The sequence below is a fragment of the Motacilla alba genome, chromosome 17 (assembly GCF_015832195.1).
Source record: "Motacilla alba alba isolate MOTALB_02 chromosome 17, Motacilla_alba_V1.0_pri, whole genome shotgun sequence".
Lineage (NCBI taxonomy): Eukaryota > Metazoa > Chordata > Aves > Passeriformes > Motacillidae > Motacilla > Motacilla alba.
The window spans coordinates 7849108-7865070 of NC_052032.1; the positions used below are offsets into that span (position 1 = coordinate 7849108).

Here is a 15963-nt window from a genome sequence, read left to right on the forward strand (position 1 = left end):
GGAAGTTTCTGTACATTTCCTTGGGAGAAAAGAATCTCTAAAAATTCCTGCCACAACATACCCAACAGGCGGATAAGAGAATCTCAATACACATGCCCTGACTCCACAGCTGAGCCCGAGAGCTGCTGGGGGGAACACGTGCCCCGGGAGGTTAACTTACAAAATGGTTTCCTTTGTTTTTTCTGTAAACAAGATTTCACGTATCTCTCCAGTTCTCGTAACGTTGTGGGCTTCAAGGTTTCAAAATCTATTTCAATCTCGTCGGGATTGGAGTCTCTGAGGGAAGGTTCTCGGGACTGGATGATGTGAACCACCCTGCCCAGCTTCTCCCCGGGCAGGCGGTTGATGTCCAGGCTGAGCTGTCGCTTCTCGTCGTAGGTCATGGGCAGCCCTTCCTCCTCCTCATCCGAGTCGTAGGTTGCAGATGCCTGTTTGCCTCCTTTCTTGGGCTGCCTGGGGAGGTTGTCAAGCATGAAAACATTCATGGGGACACAGCAATGAACTCTTTTTTTTTCCCTGACTCCCTTGTAACAAACATCCCCATGCTCTTGGCTTTGAAGCTCTGGTCAGATGGCTGGAACAGCAGCACAAGTGCTGAAAAAGTTCAGCAGCCTGAGATCAGCTGTTGTGCTCCTATTATATTTTAGCCCTGTGAAGTGTGACAGTGAGCCCAAGTAGCAGCAGGGGGGCAGCCACGAAATGGCACGTTCTTGGTGGCTGCACAAAAGGCAACCCCCAAAACCTTATCTGAGAGCAATCAGGCAGGGATTCAAAGAGCTGGACACTGAAAACACAGTGGTTCCACTGCCAGCTCCAAGTTAAAGACTCCCTGGAGCTGTCTGGGAATGGGAACAGTATTCAGCAGCAAATTAACAACTACTGAGCTTCCCCAGGAATTAAGGGCAGAGCTGGAAGCTCTTGGCTCTCCCCTCAAGGCAGCTTGGCTCTCACCTGTTAGCTGTGGTTGTGCTGTTCGCTTTCTTAGCTGGGGCTTTCTTCTGTTGGGCTTGTTTTGGTGGTTGAGCCACCTTGGGTTTCTTCTCCTCCTCAGCTTTGACTTTGTGCTTTTCTTTTTCCTTCTCTTTATCTTTCTTTTTCTTCTCTTTCTCCTTCTTCTCTTTTTTTTTCTTTGGTTTGTTCACTGGCGCTTGGGACAGTGCAGCCAGCTGCTCATGGACGGCTTTCAGCTGGGGGGAGACAGGGAAAGAACCATCAAGGCAAGGTAACTGCTGCCTCCACAAACCCCTCTACAGGCCAAGGTGTAAGTATATCCTAAAGCCAAAAATCAAGCAGCTCATACTCTGAGATCCCAGAAGGAAGGAGAGAGCATCAGCACTGAGAGAAACCATCCTGAAGAAAATTACCGTTACATCCGACGTGCACTGACTGCACGGCTGAATGCTCTTCCCATTAGGCTGGGAATGTCTCCCTGCATGCCAGCCTAGGTGGGATTTTTCAGGAGACAATTCCTGCTGCCGTGCTCTGTCTAAAGCACGGACACACAGCCGGGGTGGTGCAGTACCTGCTCCTGGAGCTCGGCCAGCCGAGTTGCCCGCTCCTCCTCGGAGTCGGAGCTGTCGGAGTCTGAGGAGCTCTCCTCGCTGCTGTGGCTGCTCTCTGTGCTTTTGCTCACCACTGGGGCTGTTGGGGGAGGTGGAGGGGGGGCCTCTGCAGGCTCATCGGGCATTTTTGCAAACCTCATCTCAAAGACATCCTGCAAGAAGGAGGAGAATTGGTGACCAAAGGAGCCACGGCCACAAACAGCTCACTCTGGCCTCAAATACATCAGGGGCAGGGGTTTTGTGCACTACAAGTAAATAATCATATACAGAATATGGCTGGAAATCCCAAGAAAATCCCCCAATTACTTTAAAACCAAGGATTATTATATTTTAGGAGCCGAACGTGGCATTGGGCCCATGCCATGTGAAGAGCACAAGAGTCCTGCAGAGAGCACGAGGCTCTTTCCAAGGGCTGGAAGAATCTCCCTTGTTGGTGCCAAGAGCAGATCCACACCTGGATCTCACCTTGTACCTGAACTAAAAACACTCTGGAAGATGCATTTGCCGACACCTTTACCTGGAGCTTCCTGGCCATGGCCACCACCTCGTGGTCTGGAGGATTGTACTTGTAACAATTAGAGAACATTAACCGAATGTCTGCTGCAAAGCCTTGTGCATCCTGGTATTCCCGACTGTCCATTTTCTTCTGCAGATAAACAAGCCAAAGGGGAAAGAAAAAGGAAAAGCCATAAGCAAAAGGCATTTGTAGCAAGTGCATGGAGGACACACGAACCTCAGAAGATCCTCAAAAATCCCATCTTAGAGAATGGAAGTTTGATTTGGGTTATTGGTTTCTAAATAACATTCGAAGTTTCTGCTTTATAAAACAAGCAAACACCAGGCAACCACAGGAGCTGATATCTCACAGCAGTTTAAACACCAAGATTCTAAACTTGTTTTCTAAGTAGTAGAATGTAAACCTGTCAGGGTCCACATTCTACCAGAAAACATTTAGAAATTATTAGAAAAACAATTTAGAAAAATGGATCAGGAACTAATAGAAACAAGGATCATGGATGGAAAGGGCAAGAGTCAACAAGCAAGTTCCAATTACAGGAGTACCCGAAGTGTGTATTTCTACATACGCTTGGATATATTTGCCTTGTAAATCTGAAAGGGCAGAAAAGATCAAGAAAATCTAACTCTGACTTCCTGCTAGCAGAGGGCAGGAGGTTTGCTCTGCACTTCCTACAGCAAAACAGGCATTTACAGTCAAACTCCAACTCCCACACTTAATTTAAAAGTCCAACTGATAGAAATGGATCCAGGCTTCACCCTTTATGAACCTCCTCATAATGTTATTTCCTAGAGTAGTGAGGATAAATGTCAAATATTTTTACCTTGTTCCTTTCTCTCTTATTTTTCAGCTCTCACTTCCAGCCATTTCTCTTGCTGTTTGGGACTCAGTGACTTGGGTTTAGAGAGCAGTTTATGGCATTCCTAGCACTTAACTGATTTTATGCATATATTACTACTGTGTGTAAAACCTTAGCTCCAATTACTCCTGCTGAAAGGAACCAGAAGCTAACGCTAGGTTTCATTTGCATTTAAAAGACCTGGGTTTAAAGAAATTCTCTATTTGCCAAGTGCTTCCCTTTTGTATGTCTTGGGCACCTGTGTGCCCAGAGAAGGGAAGGGTTGACTGGCAGACAGGCTGGGGACCTGATGGGGACAGACATCCCCCATCCCAACAGCAATCAGGGATGCTCAGGGGCTGTCACCCAGCCCTTCCACAAGCAAAATTCCCATTTTTCACAGAACTACAGAAATTTCACAGCTGTGATTAACCTTCTAACCATCTTGAAACACTGCAATGACTCCTGGAGCTGGTTTTGTTGTGAAAAGGGCAGAATTTCACCTCCAGGGGTTCAGCTTCTGAGGGACCTGGTGCAGGGTGGTGACATCCCTGCAGCCTTGCTCCCTGCTGTGCTGCAGCCAGACATCTGTCAAAACTTTTGTCAGGAGACCTCATTTTCCTGGTGAATAAACCAGGAGACAGCCTGGAAGGCACAGCACAAAAGCAGAGAGGGAAATAGGTTTGTGGTGCTCCCATCTGAAAAGCCTCTCAAGGCAATTCCAAAGCAAAACATATGTTCAAACCAAAGGGCCCATTTATTTTAAAATACATCTTACTGCATGAAAGGCCTTTTTATATTTGTTTGGCATACTCAGGGCCTGATTATTGCCGATGAAATACATTCCAGTGTCTGAGGCTTTGCTTTTCATCCAAACTCAACAGTTTTCTAGCCCTACAGTTTTTAATCTGTGGACTTTTGTTTTGTTTTCTTATAAAGAATAATTAGCTTAACAAAAGAAAGAGAAGCACTTTAAATCAGTGGGCTGGAGTATCTTTTTATAAATACACTTGGAGATATCCAGCTGCTCACAAAAAAAAAAAAAGTTATTAATTTACATCTGGAAATCAGGAGTCAAGCAGGGCAGCTCACCCATCCTCTGTCCCACAGACAGCACCTGCCACAGCAATCTCATTTTCCCCCCTAAATTAATTGTTTAATCATCTTTACTGTTCATAAATTTGTTTCTTCATGTCTAATGTGTCCCCTGCTCTAAGTCTTGTCCTGCCCACAGAGGACACAAAAAATGTCTCCTCACTTTTAAGACCCTGAACTCAGCTGCTCTGCAACTACAGCAGTTCACTGCAGGAAAATTAAGGGATGAGCAGAGTTACATCCCAGGAGGAAGGGCTTTATTCCAAAAGTAAACACCTTGTGGAAATCCTCCTGCACAGCATGGCTTGCTGCTTGTTCACCACTGAGTAAAGCAAAGGCAGAGACATCCATGTCACTGCTGGGACCTGGCAGCCAGAGGACGGAGCAGAAGAGGGGCTCCAGCTCCCCCAGCCCCACTGATGGGGACAGGGATGTTCTGCAATTGTCCCTGCCTGCCTGGGGACAGGGCAGCAGCAGCTCCAGCCTCGTGCATCCCACTCCTCTCAGGGAATTACAGCTGCTGCCTCTCTCTCCTCACACTTCCATCCTTTCCCAGTCCAAGCAGTCCTGCTCTATCCTCTGATAAAGAGAACTGAGGTGGAGATGAGCTCACAGATCCTGTCCTTCAGCTGTTCCTGTTCTCAGTCTGAGCTCCAGCACAAAATTCCAGCACATCCCTCTGCTCCAGGCTGCAGCAAGCTCAGCTACAGCCCCTCCATCCCACCTGCCCCTGGCACAGTCACAACAGCCAACCTGCCTCCTCCACCACACACAGAGAAAACAACCTCCAAATCCTCCTGGAGACACCTCTGCCAGGGGAAAAAATGGACACGAAACATAGTCTTTGGGGAAAATCAAACCTACAGCCACAGAAATAAGAGACAAGATGTGTTACAGCTGCAGCAATGCTCGTGTTTTACTTTCTCACATAATTCCTCTCAGGTTAGTTTGGAGGCCCTTAGTTGTGCTGCTTTATCACAGCCATTGTCACTTGGGCAGAATTAAATCTATAAACCTTTCAGAGCCACAGAGAAGTCCCTGACACTGGAAAATGACACTGCCTGCAAATGGCAGGTTTCTGTTCCACACAGTGAACATATTATGAGCTGCATCTCTGAGAAGTCACACCATGATCTGCAGGCCAAGAGCAATGACAATAAAACACTCCATAAAAAAACAATACCAGACAGCACTTCAAACAACTTAATTAAGAAAAATACTACCATGTGGAATGAGAAACCCAGAGTCTTTAGGTGGAAAAGACTCCACTGGGTCTGCCATCAGCCTGTCTCCAATTTTCTACCCTACAGTAGTCAGGTGCAGAGGGAGGATATCACCTGCACCTGCCAGAAAGGAGCAGAGATGCACAATTTTAAAAGAATGAAGTCAGGACCTTAAAGCGATTTAAGCATGAAGAAATCAACAACCCAAGAAATCACAACTTTGCACCCAGATTTTTCAGAACACAGCACAATAATCTCTTGCAATAAGAAATCACCTAAGCACACGTGGAAATAGTTGAGAGGGTCAGAATTTCACTGTCCATCTCTAAGCTTCCAGCAGTCACCTGGGGCTTTAGCTAGCAGGCTGCAGGTATGTGTGGAGACCCAGAGGACCCCTAGGATGGATGCATGGCACATCAGAGTGTGACATGCTGCTCCTGAGCACCATGACAGGAATCACAACCACAGCTGCCCTTCTGTCACCTGGGCATTCAGACAATCCCAGGCGCTGCCTCAGCTGGCAGTAAAACCCTTCTGGCAATGCCAGTGAAAGCCAGCAACAACATCTTCACCTCCTGCACATGGAAGTCTCCCCTCCAGCAACACAGAATCCAGTGCCTGGCTCACAAGAAGATGGGAACTACAAAGACACAGCTTTGCTTCATGGAGAGATTCAGCAAACCTCCAAACCTACTGGGAAAAACAAGAATATTGGACCATGCTCTTGGGGAGCCAAGCATGAACCACAAAACCAGCACACATCTCCCTGAGTACCATCACATCCCAGTTGGAATTGCTCAGTGTAAGCCTATCTCACCACCAAGAAGGTAGGCAGCAGCTTCTGGAAATGGGATACCATCAACTGAATCCTATGAAATAAAGCACCTCCTGTTCTCAGAGTGCAACACAATCCTAAGAGCACCAGTTAAATACCTGGACTATCCACAAAGAGGAGAGGATGCCATTGTACTTTGCTTTGTGTACAGCATCTGCTTGGCAGGGCAGAAAAAATGTCCCAGGTTATGGCAAAAAAGGGAGAAGGGAAGGAAACCAAATATAAAAATATCCAGCTGATATCCAAACAGGTTCCGTTTCCACCCTTTCCCCTTCCCCCTCCCACAAAGGAGCCAGTCCTCTGCAACCAGAGGGACCCCCAGCAAAAAGAGGTGCTAAATGAGGACGTACTTTCACAGTACTGAGATCCATGGGGTGTTTGATAATATCGTGATAGTCATGTAATTCCAAGGCCTCTGCATCCACGGGCTTGTAAAAGGGCCATGCATAGGCCGCGTGCTTCTTGGAGAGCATCTCCTTGAGGATGCTGTCACAGTACTTGAGGTGCTCAGAGAGTTTGCCCTTCTTCCCTGCGTGCTGAGGGACCTCTCCATCCTCCAGGTCTTTCTTTGGTGGTTTGATGGGGCGGCCGCCGCTCTCCCTGCGCGCGATGATTTTGGCCTGTTTGGGGTCCGACAGCGGCGTGGGGGACTCGCTCCTGCTGGCAGTGATGGCAGACGTGGTGGGGGTGGTGGTGTCTGCTTTCCGCTTCACTCCCTTTTTCTGAAACGGCACAGGCATGGCACTGTCATATTTTATGAAAATCCCTTCGCTAGGATTTTTTTCTCCTGAGAAGCCTCAGGAAAGAAATGCAAACAATGACTATCTGCTGCTGTGGAATGTGCTCTGGAGATGGTTTTCTGACAGGAGCATCTTTGGTTGGTCTCATGTGAATTATTTTTACTTAATGACCAATCCCAGTCCAGCTGTGTCGGGACTCTGAGCAGTCACATGGTTTTGTTATTCATTCTTTTCTATTCCTTTCTAGCCTTCTCTATCTTTCTCTCTATTATTTAGTATAGTTTTAGTATAGCATTTTTAATATAATATAATAAATCAGCCTTAATATAATAAATCAGCCTATAATATAATAAATCAGACTCTGAAACACAGAGTCAAGATTCTCATCTCTTCCCTTGTGGGGGCCAACTGCAAACTCCACACAGGGACAGGCTCCATGAGTACAAGCCCTGCAGAAACTCTAGCAGAGCTCATCTATAGGAATGAGCCCCTTGTTGATGGAGTGACAGAACCATCCTTTGTCCCCTTAAAAAGGAAAGAAGCCCAGAAGTTTCTCTCTTCAATTAGGTGAAAAGACCTCTCATAGGACTTGGGGGACTTCACCTCAAACTTAAGGACAGACAATTGGACAGGAGCCAAAAAGTCCTGCCTGAGCAATTTACCAGAAAAAGAAGAGAACAAAGGAACCAATGGCTTTTGGGAGGTGTTTACCAGGGGCAAGGGTCTCTTGCACCTGGCTCGGTTTTTCTCTGTAAAGAGTTTTGTTATTTTGCCTTTTATTAAAACCTTGTTGTTTCCAACGCTACCACAGAAGCCATCCTGCTGATTTTATGCCTTCTAAGATAGCTGAGCTATCTTGGGTGTGAAATAGATCTCCAAGAGCTGATGAGACCTGGCTGGAGGAGATCCATATTTCACTCATCCCTAGTTTTGCCTATCCTCTGACAGAAAAAAACCCAGTTATTTCCCTGGGATAAATGGGATTTGTGACTAGAGGCTCCAACACTGCACATCACCTGAGCCACAGTAACCAAGCATTTGCATGGCTCCAACCCAAGCCCAACCATGCTGCAAAATGTGTTATTTCCCTGAGAGGGAAGCCAGGACTCTTACCTGGTGTCTGCCAAGGGAAAGGAGAGCACCCAGTCCATTAGTGCAGCTCAGCTGATGCATCTGCACTGAGCAAGTGTCAGTAACCTAACCTCATGTCTGAGACCCCAGTGGCAGGATCAGACTGTAAGTTCTGAACCAAAGCATATTAATCACCAAAGCCTCACTGCCCTGTATTTAGTGGGTGTGCTAAGGTAGATTTTGCCTTAAGCAAATAAACCCTCTCACATAAATTCAAGCTGGGACTGTCCAGTCAGCTCTCTCGTGCTCCTGTCAAGGATTGATTTCTCTGGAGAGGGAGATAAGGAGGAAAAAGTTCCTTAGAGAAATCTAAGGGAAATCTTAAGTAAATCCCAAGCAGAACTAATTTTGCAGTGTGTATTTGGCAAACTCACTTCTGGGTTCATCCTTGAGTTTTAAAATGAAATTGATTCTCAGAAGCAAGTTATTTGGACAGAACAAAAAAAAAAGGTGAAACAGGTTTCTGAGCAGGACAGCTTAGCTGCAAGATCTGACTTACAATTTCTCTAGCAATTCCCTAACTATTGGATTAAAAAACAAAACAATTCTGTGCCTCTGCTGGTGCAAGCAACCCCACAACCAAAAATGTTGCAGTTAATTCCACAGTTGAGATAAAAAGACCCCCAGCTTTCTCTGAGCTATGCTTTCATCATTTTTAAAGCAATTCACAGCTTGCTAAGAGAATTTCAATTATTTAGGTAATGTCTTCATTTACCCATAAATTAACATAATAAATAGCAATACACCAGTGACAACTCCCAAAAGATTACTCAGTAAGGGAGACAGAACTAATGCACCCAAAACCTGCAGGCAACATCAGTCTCCTCCAACTGGAGTGACAGGCTTGTCTTGAACTGGAAGCAGAGAGGAACATTCCTGATGCTGGAGCCTGCAAACCTTAAAGGAACAGCCCCAGTAAAGTCAGGAGCTCTGTCAGAGTGGGAAGAGATGCTTTGGGAACAGCCCCAGTAAAACCAGGAGCTCAGACAGAGAGGGAAGAGGTGCTATGAGATACAAACCTTAAAGGAACAGCCCCAGTAAAACCAGGAGCTCTGTCAGAGAGGGAAGAGATGCTCTGAGATACAAACCTTAAAGGAACAGCCCCAATAAAGTCAGGAGCTCAGTGACAGAGGGAGGAGATGCTCTGAGATACAAACCTTAAAGGAACAGCCCCAGTAAAGTCAGGAGCTCAGTGACAGAGGGAAGAGATGCTCTGAGATACAAACCTTAAAGGAACAGCCCCAGTAAAGTCAGGAGCTCAGTGACAAGAGGGAAAAAATGCTTTGAGCTATCTGGTGTAAAATGGGGAGAATTCCAACAGTCCTGGAGCAGCAGCACAGGGGAAGGCTGTGAAAGGAGAGGCTGGAACCGGGCTGGAGCAAGCACAGGTGACATCACCTCAGCTGCACCGTGTGAAAAGTGGCAGAACTGTTCTCAACCTTCTCCAACTCAACAGCCAGCGGTGAAAGCAGGACCGCAGGGATCCAGCAGCGAGGGCTGGCAGCGCAGCCCCTCTCCCGCAGAGGAACTGCCCGCATTTACCTTGACGACCGGGGGCGTGGGAGGCACCACGGGCATGATCGGAGCGGCGGGCGGGGGCGGGACGGCGGCGGCAGGGGCGGCGACAGGCGGGACATTGGCGGTGATGGTTGGCACGGGGGTGGCAGCGATGACGGGCGTCTGAGACACGGCTGGAGGGACGTTCTGGAACGGGGCCGGCGGGGACACGGAAGACACGGCCACGGCTTGCTGCGCTCCTTTCAAACGAGAGGGGAAAGGCGCTGGTGTGGTTACAGCTGGGAGAGTGCTGGGAGCAAACTGGACTTGGCAGAGGGATCCCAGGGAAAACACAGAGGACACAGTGGGATTTGCTCGGTGCTGTCACACCCAGGGTACACCAAAAGTGAGGAATCTCTGATCTGAGTGCTTGTGCTGTCACCATGATATTTAATGAAAAATCCCTTCGCTAGGATTTTTCTCCCGCGAAGCTGAAAAGCCTCAGAAAAGAAATGTAAACAACAATTACCTGATTGTTTTGGAATGTGGTCTGGAGGTTGTTTACCAACAAGTGCATCTTTGATTGGGCTCATGTGAATTGTTTTTACTTAATGACCAATCCCAGTCCAGCTATGTCAGGACTCTGGTCACTCACAAGTTTTTATTATTCATTCTTGTCTAGCCTTCTGATGTATCCTTTCTCTATTTCTTTTAGTATACTTTTAGTATAGCATTTTTAATAAAATATCATAAAATAATAAATCAGCCTTCTGAAACATGGAGTCAAATTCCTCATCTCTTCCCTCCCCCTGGAACCCAGCAAACACCACACTTGTACCATGGGTTTGGGTCAGCCACACACAAAATAACTGCAGCTTTTCATATGGAGTGTTGCTCTGGGACAGCTTTCACCCCTTGGATGCTCCCAGAGCTGCACTGAGCTCAGGAAAAGAGCAGGAGATGGAGCAGTGGGAGGTGTTCACACCATGCAAATGCCAACAACCACTGCCCTGAGCCACCTGAGCACCCAGGAGCCCAAAGCACTTCAGATTTGCCTCAAGTGCACAGGGTGGGATTCTTGGGGTTGTGCAGGGACAGGAGTTGGGCTCAGTGATTCCTGCAGGTCCTTTCCAACTCCATCTTTATGATTCTCAGTAGAGCTTAAGCATCCTGATGGCCTCGATGTCCCTGATGCTAAAAAGCTGCCTGCTGGTGTAACATAAGGGGGACACACCTGCTACCTAATAACCAAAGCAGCAATCCTCCTTCTAGGTTTTATCAAAGGATGTTGAAAAGATAGATCATCATTAATTTCTCTGAGCTTGGATAGATTTATAGCTCCATTTAGCACCTGAAATGTGGGAAAACAGAGGAACAATTGACTTTCCCAGAGCAACAATTAGACCTTGTTTAGAGAAAAAAAAATTACTCTCATCATTTAACTCAGCCCACACAAGGTCCTTTATGAACTGTTTTACCACGCTTGGACATTTTAGTCCTAAATCCATTTAAAATCAATTCTAGGCAAGCTGAACTAAACTTAATTTCCACTGATATGCAATGGTGTACATAGCCTTTTGCAATGGCTTAATAAATCCTTTAATTTTATGATGGTGCAACCGTGTGTACAAAAGGGAAATATACAGGGTTTAGGGAATTAGCAGAATTTCAGTCCAAGTCTCTGCTGTGCCAGATTTCTGCCAGGACCCAGGGTGAGCTGTGCAAACCCAAATCTGCAAGGACTTTCCATGCCATGCTCTGGCACTGGCAGCAGGCTGGCATTTCTGACCACCTTGGTTTTTTCTTTGCATAGAGAAGCAACAGCACTGCCCTCCCTCCCTGAAGGGCTGCCTGGATGGGCACATCACAGATGGCAAGATTGGTGTGACAAATGCAGGGTGGCCTTGAGACAGACGAGCCCTGAAACCCCGAGTGAGCATCTCCAGCCATCTCACACCTTCCTCCCCACTGCTTTAACTGGGAGACCACGCTCTCCCTTCCCAGCCTCTTCACCATCTGCAAAGTCCAGCAGCTCAGGAGGTGGGGCAGGCTTTGGGAACAGCTGCCACCATTCCCTGTCCCTGCGTGGATCCCTACCTGTGCTCTGTGTGCCCGCTGAGGGCTTGCGACCTTTGCCTTTAGGAACTGGGGGTAGCAATTCCACCTCCTCCTGAGGCATCTGGGCAACCTTCTGCAGAAATATCTTCTCCAGGGCTTGGGCCATGAGGACAATGTCATCTGTGGGCTGCACAAAGAAGAATATGAGCCTTTGTTGTATCATTCACATATCTGAAGCAGTGAGCTTGAAGACTGAGCTTAGAAAACACTGAGGCCCTTCAAATAAATTATGGTATTCAAACGCTGACAATAAACAGATTAGCTCTTCTCCCTCCTTGCTTGCCACTCTCCTGCTCTTCTGTTCTGCTCTAGCATGCAATAATTACAGCCCCTAAGTGTGCTGCATCCAGAGAATTATCAGGAGTTCAGAAGGAGCCTGATAAACCAGTATCCAGTGCAGCAGTGTGGAAGCAGCAAAGTGGAACCGATGAGCTGTCCTTCCCTGCTTGCCAGCAGGTCCAAGGCAAGAGGCTAAACACACATTCTGTGGCTCAAACTAATTAATTTGTTTGTTTCAGCTGTTCTCCAGTCTGGGTCTATGATGACAAATGACTGGAGAAAACAGAACACAAAGAATTTTAACAACCCAACAAAACAGCAAGCAAGCCAAACCCAAAATAATAATAATAATAAGCAATCTAAATGTGTGTAAGTATGAACATATTTATGGAGACAGAGTCAGAGAACAGAGTTATGATTCTTGAACTCCTTTCTGCTGCTAACAGATGCTATTTAGTGCCAGACAGTCCAACACACAGCATTAAAGCACCTTAAAACACCTGCAGAGCACTGCATTAAGTGCAGCTCATCCCAGAAAACTCCTAACTGACAATAAAAGGAGTAAAAACTTGCTGCATAACCCCAAAACAGAAATCTACCTATAATTAAAAGGCATATTTGCCATTGTAACTAGTCTGGGGGAAGAAAGAGGCAGCACAAAGACAGCTTTGTGCATTTCAAGTAACGTGGCTGCAATTAGTGGCATTTCAAATCCTTGCAAGGAGGGCCTGGAGCCGGCCCTGCTCAAAACCTGCACAGTAACAGGGCTAGGTGGGTGTTTTCTAAAGGCTTTTCTGAGTTTTTTTACCTTGTTATAAATGTAACAGTTTGTAAACATGGTGTTAAAATCCTGCATACATTCACTGGCACTCCAGTAATAGTTGTGTTCCAGGCGCTTCTTGATCGTCCCCATGTCCATGGGGTTTTTTATTATTTTGTGATAATCCTGTTGGAAAACCAGGGAAAACGTTACATCTTCTGATTCAGTTTTGTTCACATCTCCCTCTGACTCCTGCTTTCTTCTCATCCCCCCCTCCTAAAAATCACCCCCAGAAATTCTAAATGTAAATATATATTCATTTATTTTCTAATTTATATCTTTTTAGTCTTACCATTATTATGAACCTGACTCCAAAACACACAACCTCCAGTCTGGGAATCAGCATTTCTGCCTCCCTTTTTAAAACACTGCCTCTGGCACTCACAGAAGTTTATCAGGGATGGTTAAAACTCTGCTCAAAGTTTCAGTCTCTAATTTTAAGAGCATTTTGGCCTTTAAAAGGTTTCCACCTGTTAACCCAGTTTCTCCCTGGGCTGGTCTGGAGCACCTGCAGAGGCTGTGATTAGGGGATGCTGCAGGGCTGTGCAGAGTCATTTTCTTGTTCTGGATTAGAGCACCAAAGCCTCTTTTGCTGCACATGAAGTGACTGGCTGAGCCCAACACCATCCCAGACACTGATATTTCCCCTCTGAGCAATCCCAAAACCGACCTGACCACCACAAAGCTCTCTAGGCTGAGAAGACGACAGAAACGTACCGGCAAATTCAGTTTAATTGCATCAACAGGCTGGTAGAAAGGCCAAGCAAACTGATGCTTCCACAAGGTCTTCACCACAACATTTTGCATGTATTGCAGCTGGTTGGTTTTCCGGCCAGGTTTGTTGGGATTTGTCACCTCTGGAGGCGGCGGGTTCACGGGGCCCTGAGGAGCCTGGATGGCTGAGGCGACTGCCGACATCTTCCTGCTCGGGCTCTCACTCGCTGTCACTGCAGCAGCAACGGGGAGATTCTCTTTCTTCCTTTATGCTCCCTGCATGGGACTGACATCCCATTTCCAGAGTGCAACCATACAACCTAGAGCAAACTAGAGAGAGAGAGAGGGCAGGGTGTAAATAGAGATTTTGAAGCAGGCAGGTTGAGACACTGCTTCTGTGGACAACATTTAAACTCAGGCTCTTTACCCCACTGACTTTGTTTATCTTGGAGATGGGAACAGTTCAAGACCTAAGAGACAGTGGAACAGCAATTCCCAAATTCAAAGCTTGGAGAGACACAGCAAGCTTCATGGGATTAGTTCTTGCTTTAGCTGGCTCAGAGAGCATCTTCACATCAAGAAAAACACTTGGGGCAACCTAAGAATTCATTCAGAGAATACAGTTAGGATGCAATGCAGACTCCATGAATGCACGGATGCAAGCTGCTAAATCCATAGCTTCCAGCTCCATGTCAGCTGAACTGCATTGTCTCTAGACCCACGCTGGCCCTGAGTCAGCTCACAGGGCTCTGCTCTGGTGCAAGGGGTAGGCTGAAATCCCATCATGAAGAGCAGACGACAGCTGCCAGAGGACCTCAGTGCAGGGAAATGAAAGAAGGGGCAGAGTGAGATGCTGTGAACTGCTGAGAGTGAAAGGTGTCACCAAAACCAGCCCAATTTGAAGTGATCTGCACTTTGAATCTCATAAATGTCTCATTATGCCTCTTACTGCATGCACCTGACTGGTTTTGACCCCAGTTTTATTGAAGTTTAGAGATCCAGGCTCAAATAATAACTGGTGTTACACTGATATCCCGTGACCTGGCTCAGACAGTGCTGTCATGTTCTCTCTCAAAGGCACATCTGAAATAGAGGAGAATACATAAATTGCATTATTGTATTCTGGTTTCCCCTCTGCAAACTGCAGAGGTAAAAATAGCTCAGTATCACTGTGCCTTGTGTAGCATATGGTAAACAGCTTTGCTATGTCATCTTCCATAAACATTGGATATTTCAGCTCACATCAGGACTGCAGCTACTCTTCTCATGGCAAACAGACCACAATCACTTTCTAGAGGCAAATTATTTCAAATATGTTTAGAAAGCCATATAAATATCCTGACATATACTTTTTTTGGTTGAACAGAGAAACATGAGCAGGGACAGAAGCTGCAGCAACACAGGAAGGAAAAAGCAGGGAGACATCCTAGGAAAAACCCAAAAACCTCTGCTTTAATACAGCCCTAATCATCTCTACTGAATATCTGATCTAAATATAGAACATCAACTTACCCTGTGAGCTGCTGATTAGATGAAGGCAAAAAGTAAACACATACCTAACTTGGGGAAATTTTACCAAAATAGCTGTGTACAAACAAACAGATCTGCAGCAGAGAGGGAGGGAACTGCTAAAAAACCTACACCAAACATGTGATTATTTGTGCAGGAAGCAGACAAGTCCAGTTCTGGTGGTCTGCCACCATTTGCTCAACACCCACTATACTCCAAGGATGGAGGAAAATGCCAGTAGGACTCATGGATTTAGGTATAGCTCCAGAATCAGGCTTCTGGTCCCTGGTTTTGATAACTCAGGAGCCCAGCTTAGTTCCAAAAGGAGTCAATTTGGTTTCTCATGTGCTCCTGCTGCTGCTGACAGGCAGGGTGATCACCAAGCAGCCAAAACGGGTGCTGGCATCCTTTTTAATTTGTAATTAAAAAAATTTGTAAATTTTTGTAAATAAAAATTTGTAATTAAACTCCTAAAGGAATTTACAAACTGGAATGTTACTTGGGATTTCAGATTTGGAGAAGGATTTTCTCCCAGTGTTCCATCAAGTCAAAGCAGCAGCAGAAATATTGCAAAACTCAATCTTCAGATCGAGGGGGGTAAATAGGCAAAGAATTAAAAACAACAACAAAAAAAGATAATTAGGAAGTTTCCCTCAGTCTCCTTCTGGGGAGTTCCCTGCATGGATTCAGGTTTCTGAGCAACATCCATCATCCCAGAGAATGCAAGGCTGGCCCCTGGTGACCACCACTGAAACATTCTGTTTGTTGTCTTCTTAATTAACAAACTGGATCCAGTGCAAGGATTGAGGGGAAATAAAACACCCACAGAGAGCAATTCCTACTGCTAGAGAGCATTTGGGTCACAAGTTTGAAACTATGAAGTGTAACTTAAGTCTTCCCTTTAAATAACCTGAGGCTAAATATGATTCTCTTTTCATTTCAAATTCCTCATGTCCTACCTCTCAAACTCCAATTTGATAAGGATTTTTAATTAATTTGTATTAAATCCCAGAACTGTAATTCAACAAACCACAGATCCATAGCTCCTACCTCTCTCAGACTTTTTCTCCCTGACCTTAGCCAAG

General features: G+C 46.1%; 1 protein-coding gene across 1 annotated transcript in view; it reads right to left on the reverse strand.

The window, feature by feature from the left end:
* The window catches only part of BRD3 (bromodomain containing 3), a 39604-nt gene that overhangs the window by 8690 nt on the left and 14951 nt on the right, over nucleotides 1-15963 (reverse strand). Inside the window, exons 2-10 of the mRNA XM_038156706.1 lie at nucleotides 13373-13699; nucleotides 12644-12781; nucleotides 11536-11683; nucleotides 9484-9698; nucleotides 6421-6792; nucleotides 2080-2208; nucleotides 1523-1714; nucleotides 952-1187; nucleotides 161-453 (exon numbers count right to left, since the gene is read on the reverse strand). Of these exons, the coding sequence (XP_038012634.1) occupies nucleotides 161-453; nucleotides 952-1187; nucleotides 1523-1714; nucleotides 2080-2208; nucleotides 6421-6792; nucleotides 9484-9698; nucleotides 11536-11683; nucleotides 12644-12781; nucleotides 13373-13573 (1924 nt within the window). The 5' untranslated portion in view covers nucleotides 13574-13699. The remainder of the gene's footprint in view (nucleotides 1-160; nucleotides 454-951; nucleotides 1188-1522; nucleotides 1715-2079; nucleotides 2209-6420; nucleotides 6793-9483; nucleotides 9699-11535; nucleotides 11684-12643; nucleotides 12782-13372; nucleotides 13700-15963) is intronic.